Genomic DNA, 16,345 nt, shown 5'->3' with positions numbered 1-16,345 from the left:
TATGGGAAGTAGGACGTGGGCACTGAATGTGTCCCCAGCCGGCGTTGTAATAACCGTCGATGGTTAAGTAGTTAGATTATATACGCTGGAAGAGGAGATCGGATCGGAGGTCCGGGTAGCGTAACTGGCAACGCATCTGCACGGTAAGCAGGAGTTGTGGGTTCGAGTCCCGCTCCGGGCCGATTTTTTCTCCCAGCGGTTCCAAATTATTTAAATTAATTAAAAATTATTTATAATTATTAATATTAATAAGAGATGGCGCCTAACGCTTACCTCTAGTACCAAATTGATTATGTAATTTATTTAATAATTAGCATAAAACTAGCCCGATAGATTTTCGGCAGTCTGTTGGTTGTAGCTAAAATAAAACTAAGTGTGAATCACATTTATGCATAATTTTGCATATATCATAATAAGTTATTTCTTAAAAATGTGCCTTATTAGGCTAACATGGGTTATACTTATTTAAGTTTGCTAACCACACTGAAATATTTCAAATGAATCAGTTTAATGAAATCATAAATTTGAGTTATTCTCCACTTTTGGTTTTAGAAGTAGGCTAACTGTTTTGCTGCAGTTTTTCCCTTAAATATCTGATACATAATTGAAAGATTTTCATTTTATGGGTTTTTATTTATCTTAATTAATAGACTATTCAAACAGTTTATTTGTAGAAGTTCAATCAAAATAATTTTAACAATTTTGAAATTATCTGTGCATCATGCTTGTCATAAACAAACCATAGTAAACTAAAATTAATTTTTTTTCAACTTCTTTAAATACACAGTTTTTTTTTGTGCTGTTTCGAATATCGTGACAAAAGAATTGAGTTAAACCTTCATACTTTTGTGCTTTCCAGTCCATTCTCTAATATTGGTACCACTGAAGATAAGCTGAAAAGCCCAAAAGTACTAGGGCTTAAGTGAAATTTTTTGTTTTGGATCACTCAAAAAAAGAAGAAACTATAACAATAATCTTTGCATAACAACTTATATAATGTATATTATTAATAACATAAGTCTTCCATATTAATTTTTGCAATGAAATAAGATTTATTTTCTTTGAATTACTCTTAAAAATATACTAACATTAATTTCTTTTATCAAATTTCAGACATCTATGGAGCATAATGTAAATTCAATATTAAGGACTAATTTGGAGAGAAAACATGTTTCTAATCAAAATATCAGATTAAGATTTCAATCTCCAATTTCTAATGTTGCTACTTTGACTGGCCTCAAGATAAATGCCAAATTACAAAATATGAATTTTACTAAATATCAGAAGAGTTTGTCTTACAAGAATATTTTAGATTATTTATGCAGTGACCTTAAAATGAAGATTAAATTAAAACAATCACCATGGACAATAGCTTCAAACTGGGTAACTTCTAGAGAAATTCATCCAGATCATAGTAAAGAAATGGGAAGTATTGTAACTCAAATGGTAGAGGGTAAAATAATTTCAGCAGATGTCGGCAGAAAAGGAACTCAGCTAAAAATAATGTTAACTCTTGAAGGACAACAGAAAGTAGTGTTTAAACCCAAAAGGTATTTGTACTTTTATTCTATATAAAGACATATTCCAGGGTTATGTCAACTTAGGTTTCAGACTGCTAGCATGACTTGGAAATGTGTGCAAGTCAAAGAACTGAATTTTTCAACTTATTGGTAGTTTTAATCACACCAACATAGTAAAATAAAAGCTATAACTAGTTTAATATTTATTTAATCAGCGTGTAACTGAGAAACATAGCAAATAGACAAAATCAACATCAATATTTTAAATCAATTGAACAGCAGTATTATGCCACTGCACTAAAGAGCCATATGGAAGCAAGCATTACAACTTAAAGACAATTTGAATTGCTATTTTCTCAAATTCTGAAGTGCCATAAGTTGAATAGCTATAACATGGAGTATGCTTATGTTAAAATTTAGATTTTTAACATAAAGTTAATAGTATAATTTTATCTATCAGATTTCCTAGAGATCATATTATACAAGGGCAACCATATGCAGGAGCAGATAGACACAATGGAGAAATTGCAGCTTTTCATTTAAACAGGTAAGTGATTATTATTTTTTCAATTGTTAATATTTAAAATAAAGTTTTTAACGAAAATCATTACAATATAAAAGTGGCCAAAGAGGATCGACATATGACTGATATACATTCCACAAATAAAATTAGTCTTTTAATGATGTAATCTCTATTATTTTGTCACTCCAATACAGTTTGATAAGTCTCCTAGATCTCCACCAATTGGAAGTTTGTGATAATTAAACAATTCATTGGTGACAAAAAGCTTATGATTAAATTTTAATAATAGTAATTATTATTTTAATAAATTTTATTAAGTTATTTTGATGACCCTATGTTACTTTACTTCACCATAAAGGTCAGAAAATGTAAGAATATATTTGAATTATTAATTGTATCTTATTTTATTTAAATTGTAATGCATTTTCATTTGTAATTATTTGCTATTTATGAAATTTCATTTTATTAATAATAAAAATAAAAATAATATTGTTTTTAATATAAATATTTATAGGCTGTTAGGGTTCAACAGAACTCCTCTTACAGTTGGTAGAAAAATTAATCTTCAGTCAGAAATAAAACCAATTGCTTCGTCTGCATTATTGAAAACTTTTACAAAACAAGGTAGTTATTTTATATATGAATTTAAAAATTATATTACACATTTCTATTTTATTAATATAGCTACTTAGTTAATTATAATTATTTGTATAAATTAAATTGTTAATTAAGTGACACGTTTCAATCATGAAATTAAAATATTACTCTAAATTGAACTTTATGTTATCAGTTGTGTGCAATTAGATTTGAATCAGTTCATAATAATCCTTTGTATGGAGTGAAATGTAAGGGTGTGACTATGCAGACGTGAATTTAGAGCGAGCAAGAGGTTGCGAGCAATTTAGTTTTCGCAAAGGAAAACCATGCACAAACAAGAAGCGAGAAATAACGCTAGCGAGAGCGAATTTCTGGTTCTCGCACATATCTGACAGGTTTTGATATTTATTGTGTCTCGCCTCTTCTCGCCACATATTCTCGCTTGCTCACTCACATCTGCATAGTCGCACCCTAAGAGTTATTTTGTGACCCTTGTCAGAAAATTGCAAAGGAGCAATGTGCCAACATTAAGTTCTACATAAAACTAAAGAAAACTTTTACCAAAATGTTTAAGTTACTGAAACAAGTATATGGAAATGATTGCCTAAGCCAAACATATAAGTTTGTGAATGGTTTAGACAATTCAAAGATTTGAATTGACTAAAGAAATCAATTGAACACAGTCTGAAAAGTGGTCATCCAAAGATGTAGACTATGAACAATAACATTGATAAAGTGCATCAAATATTAGGAAAGAGTCTGAATGTAACCTGTAGAATGTTGTCAGCAGAGTTGGGAATGTCAAAGGACTCTGTTCACATAATTTTACATAATCATTTGAACAAACATAAGGTCTGTTTCCACTTTGTTCTGCATTCACTCACTGAATAACAAAAACAGGCCTGCATTCATCATGCTCAGGACATCATCAAAACGATTTGCTGCAATCCAAATTTTCTCAAAAATATTGTTACGGGTGGTGTGACATGGTGGTACCAATATGACCTATTGACAAAACGTCAGTTTCATATGGAAGTCATCAGACTAGCCCATACTGAAAAATTGTTTTCAAAAATTGCAGGTCTAGGCCATGCTCATCTGTTTTTATAATTCGAAAGGTACCATGTACAAAGAATTTGTCCCAAATGGCCAGAATGTTACAGAAGAATATTATTTGGGTATTTTAGAACATCTTTGGAACCAAATTTTATGCATACAGCCAGAGATTGTGCTCAAGGAAGCTTGGCACTGCTGCACAACAATGCACCCTCGCACAAGAGTACTGTCATTTGTCAGTTTTTGGCTGAAAAAGATATTGTAATCCTAGACCATCCATGCTGTTTTCCTGATCTGGCTCTTTGTGACTGTTTTTTGTTTCCAAAACTTAAAATTTCAATGAAAGGAACTCGTTACAAGGACATTCCCAAGATTAAGGATGCTGTGACTGCAGTACTGAACCAGGTGCCAAACAAGAGTTGAAAAAGTCCTTTGAAATGCTAATTACTTGTTCTGAACATTGTATTGTTGCAGAGGGATCTTATTTCTAATAAATAAACATATTTATAAAAATATTTCTTGTAGCTTTTTTTTCCTAGAGCAAAAGTTCAGTTTCTGTTTAGACAACCTGTGTATTGCAAAACAAATACTGTATAGTGTATCATAAAGTGATAATGTTGAGTATCCTCAACATGTAATGTTGAGGATTGCAAACTAAATATGTTCAGGGAAAGAGTACATAATATCATTATAAAACTATAAATATCTAAATCATAAATCTATAAATTCAGTCAAGAATAAATGAGCAAATACTGTCAGAATCAAACAAGTAAAAGGAAAAAACAACTCAAGGATGACATCACAAAATAGTATATGTCAACTTTCTGAGAAAGTGTCAACTTATGCTTTCTCAGAGTCTGTAGTAACACCTTTCCTGCAACTTTTAGTCACCTTTAAGGTATTTGCTGCTTTGAATATGATGAGGAATGGCTGATTCCAGTCAGACATTGCCCATTCTTTCAACTGTTCAGTTTAGTGTGTTTTGTTACTTTCTGGATTAGTGCTCTTCTGTACTCTCAGATTCATCCAGTGGCATAGCGTAGGTGTCAGTCGCCCGGGGCAAAGGAAAATTTTGCCGTCCCCTTATTTAGGTATCTCAATTTAAAAACTAAAATTCAGTTTCGTCACAGAATAAGTAATGAAAAATTTTGTGCTAGTGTTGCCACCTTTTTAAAATCGCTGACCAAATGAATCGTACAAGCAATAAAAAAAAAAGGTTGACAGGTTGCACACGATATTTCCAGGTAAAATTAATAGTTGGATGGTAACACTATTCCGTGCTCATTTCAATCGGTCCGAATCGTAGGTGCAACGAAAATATGAAATGAAATGGTTCAAATTTTTACAAGATGATATTATTTATTGTGAAATTTTGCTGCCCGGGCAGGCCGCTCCCACTAAGCTATGCCACTGGATTCATCATCATCATCCCTTTATTTGATTCTCTCCCAAACTGCTAACTGAAGGACTACATTCCAAAGATCCTCAACAAGAATTCTAGTTCTGATTTGTGAGGTACCAAAAATTTGTAATCTCTCACTCTTTGTGAAATACCCTATGAAACATGTACCAACTTTCATGTCATCTAATAAATGTTTAAGTGCAGTAAACTGTGTTGAGTTAATCGATTCCAACTGAATCTCATCCTTTCCTACTTCATCCTCTTACTCCTAGTCTCACATATGAGACCGTGTATTGCCATCCAGAAAAACACTCAAAACTTTATGTAGTAAGCTTAACCTACTTTGTGTGAGAAGGACAACTGTAGTAGAATCTCACATTGGTGCCTGGATGTCACTTGTCAATCCTTACAATAGTGTCAGAATTAACACACCATCAGAGAAACCTTACAGTGGTGTCAGAGTGGGATTGATAATTTCTAGAAGAATTAAAAAGTTCTTAAGGGAAAATGGGTGGCAATGAGAGGAGACAACCACTCCAGGATGCTCACATGAAGAAATAGTTGAAAGTTCACTCACCCTAGATGGTGTATAGACAGAATGATACCTTTGATACCTTCATCTTCGGTATATCCAACCAGTCCAAAGATAAGCAAATTTTTCGAGGCACTAAAGGAAATATCAAAATTAACAGGATGGTCAAAACCATAATGTCTATGTATTGCAAAGCTAAAATTAACAAGGATTGCAAAAGATTATGCATGGAAAGATACATGAATGAAGGAAGTAGAGAAATATGATGATTTCAAAAAGTTTATGGTGCAAGATTTGAATGGAAACCATATTTGCTTAGATTGCAGTGATTTTATGCATGCATGCAACAAAAGGACAAAGATGTGCAAACATATGCAGTTAGGTTGCAAATATTAGCCTCAGAAATGGCTATAGAACAAACAACTGAGGCTGTGAATAAACAGCAATTATACAACAATGTCAGAGAAAGGAATTAGACGAATGACTGCACATACTATTTCTCAATGGGCTGAATGACAAGCTAAAGAGACAGGTGATGTCCTGAGAACTCGACACATTTGATCAAGCAATACAAGCCACAGTAAGTGAAGAAACAATAGAACAACTGACCAACAGACACAGAACAATTATGAAAAATGGTAAGTGACTCCAAAAGAACTGCACCAGAGCCAAATATAGAGTTAAAGGCAACTCTAAGTTGAACCCAAGAACAGATAAGGGAACTAAGAAATGAAGTAAACTGTCAAAATGATAATAGATGCATGAATCAGTCAAGCAATCATAGAAATTTTTGAAGCACACCAAAATCAAAATCTACGACCTATTGATCATGTTGCAAGTCTCAAGAATTGAGTGCACAGAGATATTCCACAAAGAGGATATCCACATTTCACATGGCCAGATAGACCATTTATTTATTCTCCAAGAAAGAGAAATCAGAGTTTCAAACTGAGAGAATTTTGAGAAGAATTAAGACACAAGTAAAAGAAAAACAATTCAAGGATAACATATATTAGCGTCTGATGATGTCATCCTAGAGTTGTTCCTTTTACTTGTTTGATTCTCACAGTACTTTTAAAATTATTTGTATTAAAATGTTACATACATATTTACAATATTGATCTGTCAGAAAAGCTATGTCATATACAGGATGGTTCCAAACTATGGGATCAAACTTCAGCTGTTGATTTCTGGCAGAGAAAGAACAAAAATGGTCTTATCAACATATGTCCAGAAATGGACTAGTGCAGAGGTACTTCTGCTTGCCACTTTTCCTGGTAGATGGTGGATTGGTTGAAAGAGGCCTGTCCGGTTGCCAGACCTCACCCTCCTTAATTTTTACTTGTGGAGACATCTGGAAAGTGTTGTGTGCACAGAAAAAGTTTTCACTTGATATTGGAGCAAAATGCAATACTACCTGTAATGCTTTGCAGATAGCATACAGGGGTTTGGATATAGGCTGGAACATTCAAAAGGGTTGCATCCTGAACTGACAATATGTGATAGCTGGCATTGAAGCCCATGGAGGACACTTCAAACATCTACTTTGACCCTGCTTGAAATACATACAGTATGCCATACTGTTCTGCACTGTTATATCCTGTGTATGCAGCTTGTGATGCCAAGTAGTGCCTCCCATCTGAAACCAGTGCATTTTGGACATATTCTAATAGGACCATTTTTCATTTTTGTTATTATTCCTACCAGAAATATATTCCCAAAGTTTTGAACCCACCTTGTATATAACATACAACAGTGGTTATAATATAGTAATGTATATGATGATAATTTTATATTTAATTAAGTTCATCACATACAGTAAAATATTTAACATCTGCATATGGATTAAGAGTTAATCCTTTTCTCATTTAAATTTTTGCAAAATTAAATTTATCTTTTATAAAGAAAAGAAAGACAGTCTGGAATAAGACATATCCATGTGCTTACCATAATAAATTAAGTTTTGAATTATAATGTAAACAAAAGTAAAGTCAATAAAGGAACCAAATAAAAAAATTTATGAATTTATTAATAAATACAGCAATTTGACTATGTTTTTAAATATTCTTGAAAGAAAAACTTCATTTTTTGTTACTTTTTCCTGTAAAAGTTTCTTTATAAAATAGTGTTTCAAAATAAATTTATTAGTAATATATTCCTAGTAAATTTATTTGAGTTAATTTCTTCAGCGTAACTTAATTTCTCTTTTTAATTACATCAATAGAAAATGCAATACACTATATGATAAACTATTTTATTAAATTTTTATTATAATGTAATGCTTGTTATAATCTGTTTACAGATAACAACAGTTGTTTTTATGGCCATTGCTATTATTGCAAACCATCAGATCCAGCCTGTGGTGAAGGAGATGTAATTGAGGGTGCTATAATATTATGGCTACCAGAAAGATTTACGCTTAAGAAATATCGTCATCCGTGGCAAAGAACATATAGAGATAATATTTCTGCTCGGTAGGAAAGAGGTGAAATAAGATTTTTGTGGATGACTTTAATGTTATTTAAAATGATTGATTTAACTTAAAAAGAAATTGTTGTTTAAATTTTAACACAAACAATAAAAATAACTTTTTTACTTATGAAAAATACTTCATTCTTTGGTAGAAGTCTAATTAGATAAAAAGTCAAAAGTAATAAAAAAAGTAATAAAATACCATTTCAAAACTTATTACTCAATGATTTTAATTTTTTAGCAATGTAAAACAAAATACATACATTAAATAATAATCCAATATGTTCAGATAACCAAAGATTTTAATTGATTATTAACAGACTATAATAGTGCAATTAATTAGATAAATTACATAATTTGACCTAAAGATGGTATAATTATGTAATTAATAACACTATTTCAGCATGTTAATTAATAACATAATGTTAAATAATTACAATATGTTAATAATAATAGATTCTTCAAATGTGGTAAATTTTTCATGTGTTGAAATAATAAATGTCCATTATAAGTGTCCATTTCCATTATAAGTTTAATTATTGCTTGTCATTTAACAACATATGATTTTATTAGAAAATTGTTGTATGATTCATTGAAGAACTACTGTTTTAATTGTAATGATATTATTTATGCTCTAATCTCAAAATACAGAAATTAATTTACAAATGTTTTTAATGAATAAAATGTATGTTAGATAAAAAATGAATATTTAAAAATAAATAATAACAATAAAATATACCTACTATTGGCAAGGGAGATTAACTTATTAGATAAATTATTATCATAATTGTGATCTGTAAAAATTTTCTATTTACTTGCATATTCTATTATGTAACCTGATGAGACATTTGACAAACTTTTTCATATAGAATTACTACAAAATGTTATTCTGTCTTGGTTCATTTGTCAAATTATATTAATTCTCATTGATATAATTTTGAAAAACATATCTTTCCTTAAAATTTAATAAGCTCTTAATGGCATTAATAAATTTACTTTTATTCTGCAATATGATTTTGACAATTATTAATTTCTTTAAGAAGAATTTACGTTGTTATCTTTACATCCAATACAGTATTATATACATAATTTTTCTGCCCAATATAAATTTAATTTATTTACATTGTTTAAAAATTAATTGTTAGTTTATGTTCAAATCCTAAGATTTATGTCATTGAAATTGGAGTAACAATAATTATTTAGTAAACACACAACAGTTCTCTAACAAGAAAAGTCAAGCATTACTAAATGACAAGTGAAATGTGTGCTTTTGTTAGGCAAATTGTATTAATTATTCAATATATGAAATGTTTACTGCTTCTTTTTTTAAAATTTGTGTTAATAATAAATAAAGCTGAATGGTAACTTTTGAAGAAGTAATTTTGCATTGTCCTATTCATTTATATGTAGTATTTTATTACATTTTTGTTGTTCCATCACTAATGAATTATTTCTTGCTGGCTGAATTGTATTGATAATTCATAGTTTTATTTATTGAAATATTATTATAATTGGATATGTTTCTTGTTATGGATCAAATCCTCTAAAATTTAAATTGGTTTCATAAATACATCTTGTAACTGTATGAAACTATTAAATTTTAAAGGATTTAGGTAGTGGAAATTTGAATTAACTACAGTGTAACTACAATTTGATTGTATCTCATTCCTAAAAACATCTCTTAAATCAAAATTTTATGAATAGCGATGAATTTATCCATTATAACTTCTGGTTAAAATTTATACCTTATTTCGGTATAACCATTTATCAAATATTATAATTAGAATAGTTGTTCTAAATAAATTTAGTTTATTTTGCTTCTGTTATTTTGCTAATATTTGTAATTTAAAAATATTTATATCTCTAATTTAAGTTTAATAACTACTATTTTGCAAAATTCAGATGGGAAGTTGATCATGGATACTGTGAACGTGTCAGATTGAACCCACTTTATAAGACAGGACCACGCTTATTAGACATAATTGATGCTTCAATCTTTGACTACCTCATTGGAAATGCAGATAGACACCATTATGAAGTTTTTGCAGATGCTCCAGACAGCATGATCTTACTACTTGACAATGGAAAAAGGTAATGTTTACAAATGATGAATAAATTTTTGTCATCAAAATCTTAATTTTTTTAATTAGTAAGATATTAAAACAAATGGTTGTTTATCATTGTTCATGATTCTTATTTCAGTTTCATGTGACTTAAGAAGATATAAATTATAGTAAATAATTTGAAATTCTTAGAAATGTTCATAAAATCGATAAATTTTTCATATTGGTTGGTAGAGAAGTAATTTTGTTTTTTTAAATTCCATATATCCAAATTTTTTGAATGATTGATATAGTAAAACTCCAATTTTCTGAATTAATTGGGATGTGTCTGCATGTGCAGAATATCCAGATAATTGGATTTTTGCTTAAAATAATAATTTTTTCCTCTATTCAAACACCCTATTATGTACATTTGTATATAATTTTATTCAAATAAAATACTAAATGTGAAAATGTACCTATAAATAAATATACATTTTCTACATTTAGAAGAAAATTACTTTTTATGCATATACAGTACATATACATACATGACTAATTATTTTTAACAAAGTCAGAGGACACTCCAGATAATTGGTTACCTGTATAAACAGTGTCCAGATAATTTAAGTTTTACTGCGTTCATTTTTCTGCCATTTCTTGGATTATAGTCACTATTTACTTCTGTCACATCAACCATCAGTGGTTAATTTATTTTACTAAGCCTAGTAAATTTTGGCTTTGTTTTTTAGTAACTTCAATCACACAGAGATACATAATTGAATATGTAGACTTTGTTACTGTTATTTTTTTTTCTTATTATTTTGTAGACTTTATTACTGCAAAATCTATGTTATTTTCTATACTATAGGCACAGTCAAGTATTATCTGGGGGTTAGTTAAAGTATTATAAACAATGAAACTGTGACCTCTCGGGTCAGCACCTCTTTAGTGCCCTGTCAGGATTGACACCACCGTGTTTATCGGAACACAGAAGCTGAGACGGCAATTACTACATCATTACTAAGTGGACAGACGGATTCGTAATATCAGCCGATCGAGAGACAGCATGTGGAAGAGACTCGAACTACAATTAACACTTAACAAGGATTTAATTAAAAATAAAATGGATAAGATACAGAGGTTCTAAAGTTTTGTTGCGGAGAGAGAGAGAGTTCACATAAGGTTCGGATGGTGATAAATACCTTTTGTAACAGATATCCCAATCAGGGTCATATCAAATGGAGAACCAGGTAATAGTTCTTTTTTCAGGATTTGTCCAAGGGCGAAATATTCAGTCAAAATGTCCCGTTGAAATATCCAGGCTCTATCATGCACTAACACAAAAAAAAAAGGTTGTTGATAAAGGTTATCCTATGGAATGGGCGACGATGACTTCCTCTCCGAGGACTAAAACAGCAACTGACTCTTTTCGGCCATCTCTGACGATATTCATGGACGATTTCGGTCGTGCAGAGGTTAATAGTTCACGAGAAAGTGTCATGTTGCCTTCGAGAAAATGTAACAGGAGACTTTCTCAGGTAGCTACGAACAACGATCGTTACGTCTCTCGAACAATGTTAATATTAAAGACTAGTTCTAATATAGGAATTTCTGCTACCTCACAAAACAATCATCTATTATATTGTATTATCCATCAAATATTTCTAATTATTTGATCAATTTTTATCATACACAATTCAGCTTTTGAAATTGAAATAGAAAATAATGGCATTTTATCTTTTTTTAGGCATTACAGTCCAAAGATCTCAAAGAATCTTAAATTTCAAAAAATACATTAATTAAACCTTGCAATGTAGGTAAAGTTATTAACTATTATTCCAATACATCTGTGTATGTACATTAAGAATATATTTAACATGTACAGTACATCTCAAAAATTAAAACATGTACAAGTAGTTATGTAGAACAAAATAGTGAAATTGAAAACATTTACAGAATTTTTCAATTAAATGGTTATCCAAATAAAATATTAGAACAATAGTTAAACAACACATTACAAGTTCAAATGATTTATAAAAAACTCAATTACTTCCCTATAGTTTTTGAAATTAAAACCATACAATTAATTTCTTGCTCCAGTATTTAATAATAACATTAAAAATATATTAAAAACTAAATAAATTATTAATCAAAAACCAGATATGATGCCTCAAAATAATGTGGTAAACAGAATTTTTTGCAGTTGTTTCTATCAGTACAAAGGTGCAAAAACTATCAGTACAAAGATGAAAGTGGAAGAGCTTTAAAAATTAGAATAAGAGAACATTTACATGCAATAGAATATAATTACACCAATTTAGCAGTTGCCATACATTGTAACAGAAAAGGTTGCAAGGTCTCACTAGATGATGATAAAATTCTCAAGAAAGAAAAAAATATTAAAAGAAAACTATACGAACATTTGGAAATTATTAAATTAACAGAAAATAAAATAAATTTAAATGAAGGTATAGCCATTAGGGAGATCTGGCAACCACTATTATTTAATTAGTAGTGTCCATTGGAGATCCTTTCCACCCCTCCCCCTTCGTTTATAATACACTATGTTGTTGTAATGTCAATTTTGTTGATTCTCACACAGTGCAGTTTTATGATTTTATAGGTTTTTGAAACCTTTTATATTCACCCCTTTTTTTTAAAAAAGATTTTTAAACCCATTTTTATATTTATTTATTTATTTAATTTTTTAAATTTTGTCAATTGTACTTTTATCCAGATACAGGTATAAGCAATTTATGTTCTTTATTTTTTAATGTTATTTTAATTATTTATTTTAGTTGTTTTATTTTATGAAGGTTTTTTATGTATCTAGTTTAATTGCCCAATTTTAACACCAATCAGTATTAAATAATCAAATACTGTAAGTAAAAATTTTTTATAAATATTTTAAGTAAACCATGTATGTGAAGTAATTTAATATTGATACTTGTTTTGATAAGATCTGTAAAAAAAAAGGATGGAAGAGAGGTTAATTGAATCTGAAATGCATTTCTGAATACAGTAATAAAGTCTACATATTCAATTAATATATCCCTGTGTGATTGAAGTTACTGAAAAAAAAAAGCCAAAATTTAGCTCAGTAAAATAAATAGAAACAAGTAATGGAAATTTTCAACCAAGAAACCATCAGTGGTGTTCAGAATGGGATATATCACAAATCAAAATTGCCAGAATAAAACTTCTTAACCCCTTAATGCAGGCTTTTCTTGAAAGAAACATGATAACACAACACTTTCTTTGCTTGACAGAAATCAACACAAAAAAAAGCAGTTATGTTTTATCCATGAAAATTGTTATTGGAACAGATTTGTGTAGAGTACAGTCTTACACTTATGAGGCCAAACAAGAAAGGAGTTAATCAAAAACAATTTTACCTTTTTTTGCATTAGTAAACAATGATTAAAACCAATTGTAGAATTCATATATATTACGTTTATATATATATATATTTTGGGTTTAATGTATGGTTACTTTTTAATGTAATTTTGATATTAAGATTTAATTGTTAAATCTTTTTATAAAATAAGACATTGTTTCAAATTATATAAAGTTTTTCTTTATAAGAATTAAAACAAAATTTAATACTTTTGACTTTTTTCTTCCAGTTTTGGCAATCCTTATTGGGATGAATTAACAATTTTAGCACCATTGTATCAATGTTGCAGGTAATTATNCTACGAAAATATTTGAATAATGAAAATAAATTATTATTTAAGAATCAGATCCAAAACTTATTTGCGACTTCAAATGTTCATTAATCACTTAGAAGAATCAATGAAAGAAATTTTATCTTATGATCCAATTTCACCAGTTCTTACAAAGCATCATTTAGAAGCGTTTGATCGTAGATTAAAAACAATCATGGCTGCAATAGAAGTTTGCTGTGATGAGAAAGGTCAGTCAAATGTTGTTGTGGATGTGTGATATGCATTTTAATGCCAAAAGAACTTGTTACATATCATAATATTGAAATTGGATATCTTTTTACTTTGTATAAATCCTTATATTTGACTAACCTTTTACTTACACAAACTACATTAAATGAATTACTATTTATATGTGATCCTTTTATACTTATAAAACATTGAATGTTATATTTACTGTAAACAAGTATTGTTATGATGATTTAATAAATAAAATCTTCAAATATATTTGTTTAATTTTTATTAATGTGACCTATTTATGCAATAAGAATTTTAACTTTTTTTGTATTGGCAGCATTGGCTACATTGTTGTGCAATTAAGGATTATCTTACTGTCAAGAAGAATCTACACTTAAGTGTAATCTGGACTTTCTTGATTTTCTGTGATAGTTCAGATTGCAATGTCATTCTCAAATCATCTGAAATGGCTAATCTCATACACATTAGAATAACCTTTAATAGGCAAAATTAAGTTACTCAAGATAGCTCGTCATATTATTAACTTTCATGTTTTCAAAAAAATGAATTTTTTTTTAATAATTTAATTTGCTATATTATACGGTAATACCCTGACTTACGCTACCCCGACTTACGCGAATCCAGAGTTACGCGATTTTCAAATCTCGCCGCTTCGTCTTTTGTTTGAGTGCCACGCAACTCTTAATTACTCATTTCCCCCCACACTATTGTTCAGCTTACATGTTTGGACGTGTTCGACATATAGCTACAATTTATTTTGTGTTATTTGTATGTATTTATATGCAAAATTATACCCCGACTTACACGAATTCGACTTACGCGGTTATCGCTCGGTCCCACCTATTGCGTAAGTTCGGGGTATTACTGTATTTAACTTCCTTTTTGAATCTGAACAGTAATATAAAATATCTAAGAAGATAACATTTTCTTATTGCATAACATAGCCAAGTATTTGTATGAAAGGTAATTCATATACTACTTTATATATAATAATTACAGAGAAAAAATGAGATTATCCAAAAATAAAATGGATTTGTAATGTAAACTTACCTATTTAGTCATATTATGATGATTGTTTAATTATTTTAGGAAAAATTAAAGTTTCATACAATTATTTTATTTTGAGTAAATTTTTAACATATATTATAGAAGAAATGACCAGGTTTATAAATAAGTAAGAATTATTCTGTAAAATAAAAAAGTTGTTTAAAATCATTAATTATTAGATTTTTAAGTAAGAATTGATGGTAGCAATATATTTTCATATTTTTACAAAATTATTTTCTTGATTTCAGTTTAAACTTTCCATTAGACTGATACTGATTAATATTTTTAGGTTAATGACATTAAGGTTGAATGTATAATTAAACCAGAACTTTTGATAATGCTATTTCAATGAAAACTGAGATTAATTATTTAAAATTATATTGTAATTTTCATTTTATTATTAGAAATTCATGAATTTTTATGTCCTATTGCTTCTTATTTAATTTATATTTTAGATTCATTTGTATTTGTTATTAATTTATTTTCAATTATCTTTATATCACTGTTTTAGAAGATTGATGACATAAATGCTGAATTAATAATAATTTATTAAAGACCAAAACTTTTTAATGAATCAATTTTTTTTTAGTTTATTTTAACTATTATGAATCTATATATTATAAAGGCTCAACCTAAAAATATTGATTCATTAAAAAAATTTTTTTAGTCTGGAATTGATAAATTTTTATTAATTCAGCATTTATGTCATCGTTCTTCTGGAACAGTGCTATTTTCTTCAGAAAATGTATAAAATTAAATTTTTCTGCAGTTTAAATATTTCTTATGTATTCAAAATTTTCAAATTAAAATGTCTGTAGTATTTGATTGCTTGCTATTCTCTCAATTAGTTGTATATTCTTTGGAACTTAGCATAAAGTTGCTATTGAGAATGTGAAACCACCGGAAGGGGGGTAGGTCTTCCGATCCGGCAACAGGTTGTTAAACCCTTTCACTGTCAGGATGGGTGGAAAGAGTCTTTTTCCCGCAGTAATGGGCTTTAATGTTTCGGGTCGAGTGGCGGAGGGAGGAGCGCGTCGGTGAGATGACAGGCGATATACAAGTAAACGAGGAGCCAGATGTAACATAAGAAAAATTAACAATTTATTAACGCAAGTTCGGGTAGTACATCGTCTAGTTCGCGTCCCTAAAACGCGGAGAGACCGAGAGAGAGCTTACAATAATTGGTTCCATACTTCTTGATCTGTTATCCACTGAGGAAAATTATCCA

At 29.3% G+C, this 16,345-nt stretch overlaps 1 protein-coding gene across 1 annotated transcript in view; it reads left to right on the top strand.

Moving 5' to 3' along the window:
• LOC111619130 (glycosaminoglycan xylosylkinase-like) overlaps positions 1 to 14,687 on the top strand; it is a 21,222-nt gene extending 6,535 nt beyond the window's left edge. The window contains exons 3-9 of the mRNA XM_023360797.1: positions 1,114 to 1,550; positions 1,981 to 2,067; positions 2,558 to 2,667; positions 7,933 to 8,104; positions 10,005 to 10,193; positions 13,774 to 13,833; positions 13,885 to 14,687. Of these exons, the coding sequence (XP_023216565.1) occupies positions 1,114 to 1,550; positions 1,981 to 2,067; positions 2,558 to 2,667; positions 7,933 to 8,104; positions 10,005 to 10,193; positions 13,774 to 13,833; positions 13,885 to 14,092 (1,263 nt within the window). The 3' untranslated portion in view covers positions 14,093 to 14,687. The remainder of the gene's footprint in view (positions 1 to 1,113; positions 1,551 to 1,980; positions 2,068 to 2,557; positions 2,668 to 7,932; positions 8,105 to 10,004; positions 10,194 to 13,773; positions 13,834 to 13,884) is intronic.
• The last annotated feature ends 1,658 nt before the right edge of the window (positions 14,688 to 16,345 follow it).

This window comes from Centruroides sculpturatus, unplaced genomic scaffold (assembly GCF_000671375.1).
Source record: "Centruroides sculpturatus isolate CEXI.00-Female unplaced genomic scaffold, Cexi_2.0 scaffold87, whole genome shotgun sequence".
NCBI lineage: Eukaryota > Metazoa > Arthropoda > Arachnida > Scorpiones > Buthidae > Centruroides > Centruroides sculpturatus.
Note: the sequence above shows the minus strand (reverse complement) of the source record. Positions and strands in the feature narration are given on the sequence as shown.